The sequence below is a fragment of the Sitophilus oryzae genome, unplaced genomic scaffold, assembly GCF_002938485.1.
Source record: "Sitophilus oryzae breed Bouriz unplaced genomic scaffold, Soryzae_2.0 scaffold_1576_pilon_pilon, whole genome shotgun sequence".
Lineage (NCBI taxonomy): Eukaryota > Metazoa > Arthropoda > Insecta > Coleoptera > Curculionidae > Sitophilus > Sitophilus oryzae.
In genome coordinates this window covers 7088982-7099786 of record NW_022146254.1, presented here as the reverse complement: position 1 = coordinate 7099786, position 10805 = coordinate 7088982, and the positions used below count along the sequence as shown (strand labels likewise).

At 33.2% G+C, this 10805-nt stretch overlaps 1 protein-coding gene across 1 annotated transcript; it reads right to left on the bottom strand.

Annotated features, from left to right (window-relative positions):
* Positions 1 to 3882: 3882 nt before the first annotated feature.
* On the bottom strand, positions 3883 to 6361 carry LOC115879347. The gene is made up of 2 exons (XM_030896123.1): positions 6058 to 6361; positions 3883 to 4400 (listed from the first exon to the last, which is right to left on the bottom strand). Exons 1-2 carry the CDS (start codon positions 6236 to 6238, stop codon positions 3913 to 3915), a joined length of 669 nt encoding a protein of 222 aa, XP_030751983.1. The 5' UTR covers positions 6239 to 6361; the 3' UTR covers positions 3883 to 3912.
* Between the last annotated feature and the right edge of the window lie 4444 nt (positions 6362 to 10805).

Genomic DNA, 10805 nt, shown 5'->3' with positions numbered 1-10805 from the left:
TTCTTTCTTCTAGAACGATCCGTCTTTGTGTGCAGACACGTTTTGGGATCAAGCCTTGTGCTGATATATGTTCTATAGCAAATTCTGGTAAATAATTATTTAGTGAATAGTTTGCCGTTTGCACTATTCAAGTGGAAGTTTTCCGATTTATCCAATTATTTGAACCGTATGAATTTGAAGAAAAGAGTTAATGAATGGCCACATGACATCTCAGGTATGTTTTACGCCATTTTGTGGTTTTTCTTGAAGGTAATTTTGAACTTCTTTGTCAGGCCATTTAATTTAGTTTAACTTCGTTTTTATCTCCATTTAATTTAATTTGGATTTACATTTAATTTAATTTGGATTTAATTTAATTGGATTTAAATTTAATTTAATTCCTATTCCTATATTCATTTTGGATTTTGGTTTTGACCATTTTGTAACATCTGGTTACGTTTTATTTGGTATGCTGCCGTTTTCTTGCCAACCAATATCCAGTTTCTTCACCATGTGGTTCTGAGCTAACTATCACCTCATCACCTAGCTCATTTGATCCAGAAGACTTTCTGAGACCGACCAGACCGACCACTATGGGATATTGAAGCCAGCTCACCGTCCGCCTTTCTCCAAAATCAGTCAAAAAGCAACCATCTGAGTCACCGACCACCGAGTTTCTGGAATGTCCTGATAAGTACCCATTTCATTTAATTTTACTGTTTTGATTACTACAGTCGAACGGGTGTATTAATCGTTTATTGAGTTTAATTATTTTTGCGTATTTAAGATAGTTGTAGTTTAACTTCTTTAGATTTTTTACTTGCGGCTCGATCTGTGAACTTACTAGTAAGTATCGCGAGTACATATTTCCGTTTTAGTAATTTATAGCGTTTGTTATATAACTATTTTGAGATTTAGGATATCGATATAACCGTATTAAGTTTAGACACTCTCGTTCAAGTTACCACTTATGTACTGCTGATACTTTTTGAGCTGTACTGTTTTGTAGTTAATTACTTTCAGTAAACGATTTAAATAGTTTTATCTGATATATTGGTATAAGTATTTCTATAATTTAATTTGATATATTGACAATTGATTTTCCCATCTTAAGCCATACATACAATATTTAGAGTTTTACATTTTATCGTTATTGCTGATGAACCTTCATTAAATAAGTTAAGTGATTTTCCTATTGTTTTATTTTATTTAGTATTTTGTTTCCCACTTTCTTTCAGAAACATCACTTTTACTCTTAGGGTCCAGAAAGTGGGTGGCGCTTATTTATGTTTAATTTAGACATATTTAGTTATAACCCCCCCTACTCTCCGTAGAAGCTACCGATTTGGGCATTAACCTGTTTGAGGAGTAAAAGTTAAATAATTAAATAATAACTATTAGTTTGTCGCTGTCTCTTTTCTTTATCTTTTGATTTATCTCACCGTAACATAGTTTTATTTAATTTAACACAGCTATAATATAAATTATAGTTTTTCTGTTGTCATATGAGAAAAAAAGATTTTAGATATTTTGACACCCTTTTATAGCTCTTTTGTAACAGTAAATATTCTTTTATAGCTTTTTTTTATCAGTAAACATAATTTTATAGATTTTTAAGTTGCCTCTTTCTTTCTATTCTTATTATCTTATTTTCTTTTCTTTTTTTTATTATTTTTTTTTCTTATGACAATATTCTGCTGTTATTTTGTCGATACCTGGAGATTTTTGTAGGCCGAGACTTCGAATAGTTGCTTCTACTTCAGAAAATAGGATGTCTGGTTCTGGTTCTTCTGTAATCGTGTTTTGGACGACTGGTGTATAGGTCGCGTCGGTATACTACTCTTCGCAGTATTTCCACCATCTCTCGATTACTTCCTCAATTTCTGTCAAAAACTGGGTGTCAGCATAATTTGCTTTATTTTTGAGAACAAATCTCTTGTCTCTAAGGTGTTTGCATGTGTTTGTATTTCGGAACTCTGCGATATTCTCTTTGAATAGCTCTAGAAAGGGGGTTAACGGATTCGGAGTCTTCATAATTCTTTAGATCTTTTTTATTTCAGTTTGCGTCGTCTTTCTTCGATAAGTAGTAAGGTCTCTTCTGAGATCCAATGTTGTTTGTTGCGTCTTGTTCTTGGTTGAGTTTCGTTTATGATATTTAGCGTTATGTTTTTAAAATTGTCCCGCATTTCTGTAGAGGTTTATATGTTGCTAGTAACTGATTTAGGGAGGCCTAGATAGTTGATTATTTAGTTCATCTTCTAGCGTCGGTGTTTATCAGTAGACCACAATTTTTTTTTCAAAAACCTCGGTGTTTATGAGTAGTGGCGCGAGACGGGATAATTTTCTATTGGGTGCTTTCAGGTTTAAGTCGAAATGTTGATTGTAGAAGTTGGTGATCGGATCCACAATCAGCTCCGAGTAGTGTTTTTGTTGATAGAAATGAACTCTTCCAACGGTTTTTAATAAGAATGTAGTCAATTTGATTTCTGTGTATACCATTTGGAGATGTCGATGTCCATGTATAGAGGCGGCGAAATTGTTTTTTACTGAAGTTGAAAATAAACTGAAAATAAATGTGGAAGATCAAAAGAGAAAAGTTGTAATATATCAGAAGTAAAATTTTCAATTTTCAAATGGACGACTGTTCTATTATTTTGCGGAAAGTGTAATTTTGTACAGCGCCTTTCGTGTGACTATAATATACTATAAATTCGAAACGTCAAAATGCTCCTTTTATTGAGATATCAACGTTAGATTAATAGTTAAATTGCCGTTGTTAAATCACATAAGTTTTTTCCTTCTATAAAACTCTATTTAATTATTCATTACAAATAATAGCGACGATATGCAAAACAGCTTTAACAATAGCATATGAGTTTAATAACAGCTTTCCTCTAGCACGCACATTCGCTGAATGAATATTGGATTGTATAGTTTTTAGGTCATTTAAGAGATTTAAGGATATTGAAGCTAGTGAAATTTATAAAAATAAAATGTTTAAACCTATTCAGTTTAACTATACTGGGTGCCTCTCAAAATTGGCTCGTCCCTATAACTTTTTTATTTTTTCAGTTAAAAAAAACGAGATCTGGTATGTATATGACATAAATTAGAATTGAATCACGTATTCATTTGTTTTCGGTCACTTCCTGTTTCACCGGAAATGACTACAACTTTTGATTTTTTAATGGCACCCTCGGTATTTTTTTACTTCATTCGATAGAAAATAACACTCTGAATATAATGACATATCATATTATGTCAACTTTTGACATTTTCGCATATGGTTTATTTCAAATTATAACTTGCGGTTCATAACGAAAATTTGACTGGAAATACCAAGTGTGGTATAATAGTGGTATCAACTTATTCGTAAAAAAATGCTTTTCCAAATATGCTAACGAGCCACCCTCATTCGATTTGAAAAAATTGAGATATGATTAAAAATACGATTTTGGAATCTTTTAACCGACCAGGACAAGACACTAAAAACATTAGATGATCAAATATATTTTACCAAGGCTCCTTGGTTAAGAATATTAGACAAAAGGACTATAAACTGGAGACCATGGGAAAATAAATGAAGTAGAGAAAAACCTCAAATGAGATCGGTGAAGGATCTGAAGAAACATGCAGGAACTAAATGGATGGACATGTGGATAGACAGAGAAGAGTGGAAGAGATTGGGGGAGGCCTATGTTCAACGATAGATCGAAGAAGACTAGTTAGTTCTTAAGTCCACATTTTCATTATATATTTTGCATTATTACAACAAGGCAACAACTGAAAGCCAACGAATGTCGGATATACCTATATACTTTCAAGATTATGTAATATAATGAAATATCCTTTTGTATAGTTGATAATTTTTATTGTTTCATTACACTTATACCAAAAAGTACCAAAAAGCAAGGAAAATAATTAGACATGACACTAGTTACAAGGACCGCAATTTGTTCTTCGTTTTATAGATTGTATGAGTTGTAGAACTCCAATATGGAAATCACAAATTTGATCATCATCGAAATTTTCTACAGAAGGTAGTATGCTAGTAAAAAATGCCAAGTGACGATTAGTACAACATTGATGAGATGCTGCTGGGCATGCTTCGGATGTCTTATTTATCTCAATCTCCATTAATGTTGGTTTTGGATTTATTTCCAATGCTTTAGTTTCAAGCTCCATCATGTTCGTTGTTTCGTCAATATGGGAATCCTCTTCCACATTCAGAGGATCACTGTCATCGCAATTATTGTCGTCATTATTTTGAACCATATTTTTCTTTAAAAATAACAAGAGATCGTTATACAAATACTTTTTCATGCGTTTCTTTGAACCCCTACGAATTAGGTCATTATATTTTCTATGCCATCTCATGAAACTGTCCTTTATATTTGTCCATTTCTTAAGAGCTTCTGTACCTGGAAATGAGACTTATTTGTAATAGTTACTCATTTAATTTTTTTTAACAGAATAGTTTGGAATATTGATTTATTAATGATAAATATATACTTTTGTTTTTGGTTTGAACTTTGCGATCTCAGTGTATCTATTGACAGGTTATTAGGGTAGTTAATATTGAACTTGAGGAAGTACGAAACACTTGAGCCAGACAAGAGATATTTACTGATTTTGCTGTCCGCTTTGATGTCTGCAGACAACAAAAACAGTAATGCAGACAGCAAAATCAGTAAAAGTCTGCTGTCTGGCTCTAGTGCCCCCATACCTACTTACTAGACAATAGTGGATGGGCATTACGATTCTTCTTAGTGAATCGAATCATACGATTCAATTTCTGATATTGAATCGACTCCAACGATTCGTTCATTTGAACGAGCCACATGCACAATTTACCTTTCATAAATACAAGAATCGTAAGTGGCACTACCGGCGATAATTTCGTCGGACAATTACGTAAGGAGGCAGCAAAAGAAATATACAGTTCTTTAATTTGTTTTTCAACATTTTATAGCACTGGCGTAATTGGATTGATTATTTTACCAATAATATTAAATTATCAATCCAATTCATACATACTATTTATTAAAGACTTCTTAATACAAATTTAATATTTTTAGTATATTTTAATTACAACTGAATAATCATATAATAAATAGATTATAATACCGTATGATCGAAAAAAATGGCGTCGATTGACATTCCCCAATATATAATTTTAAAATGACAACAATCTTCATTTCATAACCATCGCTGACGACGTTTTTTATCATATTGAGCAGAGGCCACCAATATTTATTTGGAGTTGCATAAAAACACGATTCCGTCTTTTAGTCGGTAAATATTATTTTAATAAAAAAATATTAACGTGAAAATTAAATGAATTACAGATATTCCCGTACTAAGCACAGTAAAAATAAGTTTTTTTCTTGTAAATAACTTTTTTATAGTTTGCATTTTGTGCCCATGATGTTTATTTAGGGCTTTTGTTCAAGTCTAAATATTGGTGCCCGACTCTCTCTATGCCTATATCACCGCTGCGCAATCAACGATCGCATTGTGATTCGATTCAATTCTTACGACTCTTTTTTACGGCTCATCGTTCAAATTTTATGGATCTCTGCTGGCCACGATTCAATTGAACAAACCGTATTGTAAGCAGTGAATCGAATCTTACGATTTATTTTTAATACTAGTTCACATGAACTCGTTCAATCTTTGCCCACCTCTACTAGACAACAGATAGTTATCTTGAAACTATTTTTATTAAATTAGAGTTCTACAATAAACAATTTTCACCTTCTCGATAGCTTTCACAATAACAGAAATACATTGTCTCAAATTGCAAAATTTTCAAAAAGACCCTGTTTTGACAAAAAAGTAGGACAGGTTTGTGCAAACCACATCCTTCTATTTTCAGTAATAAAGGAGATAATATATGATTTCAACTAAAATGGGACACCCTGTACAACCATCAGAGTTAGAATTAGTGTTAAATAACTGTTTCATTTGTGGCAATTATCTAGTAAACTTAACAATATTTAATTTGCATGACGGATATAATATTGTCGTTATTGAAAAATATTTGAATAAATAAATATTAAACTAATTATACCTTACCTAGGTCTTTTTGTTCTTTCTTTGACAACTCATCATATCCATCTACCAAAAGTCTGCATATATCTGTCCAACATTCTTTTGTTTTCAGTTTATTATTATAGTCTTCGTCTGACTTGTCCCACAATACTGGTCGTTTTTCAACCAGGCCGATGAGAAGCTCGGTGTTTATTTCTATTTTCATATTCTATAGTAAATCTCAATTACTGCGTCGTTAGTTATAAACGCGTTTTTAGCTAGACTTATGCTTGCACGACAATGACCGCAGTCGTTCTGCCGCTGGTTCGCCGTTGGCTTGCCACGGCCACAGTCGTATGCTTCTTCGGCTAAAATCGTTTGGGTGAAACGATGGTTTTTATTTTTCAAACGGGACTCGCCGGTTAGTCAATTCACACTAAAGAACCCCACAGACGCTCAATTTTATCGCCTAGGCTGCCTGTGCAAACCTGGTTTGTGGGGTAATATCGGTACGTATCGGGTAGTTCAGGCAGACTGTACAGACCGTTGACCTGGCCTCTGCTAAATCAGACCGTGCTTGAATTCGGCCGCGCAAACTTCGAAGTCTTCAACAAGTAACAGATTTACTATAGGCACGTAAAAAAAAAATACGCGTATGAAAAAAAGTTTCTCAGACACGGATGGTCTCAGGATCGGTTCCCGGTCCGGTTGGAACGAACCAGAGTTACCTTCGCGCATTACGATGTTCACTCGAACTGAGGATCGTTGTAACATTCTCTGATCGTTTTGAGATTTTTTTTAGGTACGTTACCTTCAGCGTACCTAAAAAAATTATGGATTCTATTTTCTGGCTAAACAGAAAATTTTATAGAACAAAAAATGAAGAGAATTCAATTCTCTACAATTTCATTTTGCAGTAGCAAAGCTGTAAAATCTACAGGGACAAAGTTTTTACTCTAAACACTAAAAAATTGCTTACTACGTCAAAACTCGCAAACGCATTTACGTTGCCGAAAAATGTCAGCTGATCGACTAGTTAGTGCTGGAATGCGGACCAGAGGGAGGGACACGATAATAGCATAGTAGAAGGAAAAGAGTAGTTGCACTTTCCCAAATATTTTCTGCCAGTTTTTACAATCTGTGGAATATCGGCAGATTGCAGAGCGTTTCAGTTGAGTTCCGTCCGTCGACCTGCGAGGTACGAGCGTTGCGTCCCAGCGCAGCGCAGAGACGGATTGACAAAAAATGAGTGCCTTACTGTGTGCTGCTATTGGTTGTATTAATAATTCAAAAAATTGTGCTTTGAGTTTTTTTTGAGAGTCATTTGTGATCATGTTTGTGTTCAGGTTAATTTTCTCATGACTGATTATTACTTAATAATTTGATATTATTTTCATTTAAACCTAAATTTTTTGTCGATTTTACTTTTGACAACCCTCCCTTGTTTGCTGTTTAACGAAGCACCATCAATGAACAAAAATTTGCTAGTACTGAAAAAAAAACTGGAAATCCCGATTCCTTAGAGGCATGGTCCCGAAAATACCGGTTTCGAAAAACAGCTCAGGTTTCGGAAACGGTATAACGTACCAAAACCGTGAATCGCCCTATAAAGGGTGAGTCTTAAATGAGTGCAAATGTTTTTAGGGGTAGTACATTTTGGCCTTAGAAATATGAAGATTTTCTACGCAATTTTTTTTAGATCTGGATTTTTTTTTAGTTTTTAGCTAAAAAACATAATTTCTTGATAATATGGTAACTAGGGTTCAAAACCGTAAATTCCCAGTTCTTTTGAGATATCAAAAAACCGGGACTCGGAAAATTATTAATTCCCGGTTCTTTCGACACCTTCGGGACTCGGTAGCAATAACTAAAAAAATATTCTTTTATTACGTGATAAGTAGTAATGCTATTTCTCATTGTTATTGATTCTTTTCTCTTTTGAAATTTCTGTAATGTTTATTAGCAATTATTGAAGTTTAAATATGTTATTTTATTATTTAGTAGAATGTGTTGTTCAATGTATTAGTTATCCAATGAAACCAATATCTTACTACAAAACAAACACATTAATGTTAAAATTAAACTTGTTTTAAATTAAAAAGATGTTGTAAAAAATCTTTGAAATAGATAATAATATAAAAATATGTCATTATATATTTTCCGCATTTCTTCCCATCAGAAGATTATTAGGTACCGAGTCAGATATAGAAGAATTGTTACTTACACAAAATGTGATAATATTCTGTTTTCAAGCAAATTTTTACTCGATGATCAATTTTTTTTATTTTATTGTGAACTCATATTTTCCTAAATATATCTCTGTAAAAGTATGGCAAGTGCCACGGCTATACTTTGCCTAATTATAGACCACGACTATACAGCTACGTCTGTGGTCACGGGACGCGAGAACAAGGTCATATAAAGTGGCAGAAAAAGAACAAAGGATTTGACAAGGAGTAAAGCTACCAGTTTCCTTATACTATGAAAATAGGCCGAGCGGCAGCTGCGTCCCCGAATGCTCGCGCAGCAGCCCGCGACAATGGCAACGTTATATCTCATAAACAGTGAAACGAAAAAAAAAATATAAATTTGGTAGGTTTTTTACGCTCTTTAATTTTAAAAACTTTGTGCCACTAAAAAATGGAAGATCTCATATCCACAAATCTACATTAAGAAACAATCACATTATTACTCATATGCAATGTTTTGTTTAAATTTGAACCTCAAGATTCAAAACTATCCAAATTAGAGCGATTCTTATATACTAACAACCCTTAAACCGTCATGAAATTTCAAAAATTCATGAAAAAAAAAACACTTTAATCTTAATAGCCCCTCTTCGAACATAAAGCGTAGAGGACCCTGAATACCAAAACAAATTAAAATTTTAAATATCGAAGCCCTTCTAGCAAACATTTTCATTCACGCAGCTACGCAATTTATATCCTGTATGCCGTAATAAAAGGAAATCCCTGTAAGTCCAATTTATTGTATATTGAAAAAATATATGAAAGGACGGAGGTATAGCAGAATGGAAAACTGATTATTTATATCACATTTCAAATTAGAACCCTTATTTCATGTATATCAATGATATGTTTTATTCATTTAAATATATTTACCTCTGACCTTTTTGTTGCTCTGTCTTTTCTGTAGATTCCCGGTATTTCTTATTTATTTCTTTTTGAAAAAGGTCGATATTGATTAATTTTATAAATTTCATTAGAGAATTAGAAATGTTAGAATTGGAATTTTAATTCAAATTTACAAATATCGTCTCCTTTTTTTCTGATTAACTTTAGTTATATGGTTTCGTGAACAAGTAATATTTGCAGGTTGGTAAACAATTGTTAAAACCTAAAAAATAAAATAATTATACATATAAAAACTAGGAATTAATCTTCTTTTTAATTAAAAATAGTTAAAGATTTCCTGGCTGGACAAAAAAGGAACAAAAAGTGCTTGTTACGTCTTACATTTAGAAGACGGTTTGTATGTTTTTGTATGTTTGGTGTAATATACTCGCCGCATTCACATGTTATGATTACTAAATCTCGCTTAAGATGGACTGGTCACGTATGCAGAATGTCAGAAAACCACCTACCGAAATCTCTTCTTTACGGTGAGCTTGTAGGCGGTAAGAGGAAACAACTCAAAAGTTACAAGGATATTTTCCATGAAAACTTGAAGAGGATAAGCATGGAGATCGCACAATAGGACGCAATGGAGAAGAACTGTAAACGATATCAGTTAACGATAACCAAAAAGTAAAGAGGCAACAAATTAATGAGGTTTTTGAATGTCAGGAGTGCGAAAGAGTCACAGTCAGAGTTCAGTCACAGAAACGCTCATGAAAGAAAACGCATTGCGTAACCATCTTTTGATTCGTGTCAAATACTCGTCAGCGAGTACTTGCGAGTAATGTAATAGCAGTAGTAGTAGTAGTATTCACCGCAGAGAGAGAGAGAGAGAGAGAGAGAGAGAGAAAATTAATATATTAATCAAATTATACTGTATAATATGGAATAAATATTATTTTACTTTTATTAGGTTCATTATGCTTTAAATTAAAAACAATATTTACCATAAACATTGAAACTAAAAAAATCGGACTTACATTGCCTTTATTTATTTTTACTTAAGAACATTTCGGTCAGACGGATCACTGACCATTATCAAGTGTAACCTAATCTATTTTTTTTGGTAAGGGGGTGGTTTAATTTTTTTTTATAAACGAATAGTGATCATTCCCATCACCATCTCGAGAGAGACGATCATAGAAATAACCCCTAGACAGTGTGGGACTTGGATTGTTACCCACTAAAAACAGTCCACCTCCGAGGAACTAGCTGCCGAAGTATGGTCAGCTATTATTTCGGCTGATATTGGGGAGAAACTAATCTAAGTCCTTAAATTACTGAGCTTTTATACTACAGCCAGGCATCTTAAAGTAGTGCATCTCAGCAGCTTAAAGCATCTTATTAGTGTTTTTTTGGGGATATTGTCGATATTTCCGAACTATTGCTAAAGGAGTTATTATTGTTTGCTATAAAAACGGCTTCTTAAATTCACTCTTTTTCATTGAGGTTCCCTGTGGACAACCCGAGCCTCAGACCACTTTATATTATGCTGTTTTTACTAAACATGATCTGCAATACCTTACTTCATTGTTTCACCGTTTTGTACATGTTTTTTGTGCTTGCTAAGTCGTACATTTCGAGGACGTTTAGTCTCTCCAATATACGACTCACCGCATTCACACAGTGATCATTTTGATCGAAACCTTGTGTAAG

Bases quoted from the DNA above. Each gene is read 5' to 3' on its own strand.
- LOC115879347 (XM_030896123.1), bottom strand. From the start codon at position 6,238: ATGAAAATAGAAATAAACACCGAGCTTCTCATCGGCCTGGTTGAAAAA. The intron at 4,401-6,057 runs GTAAGGTATAAT...TCTCATTTCCAG, and splicing joins GAAAGAACAAAAAGACCTAG to GTACAGAAGCTCTTAAGAAA.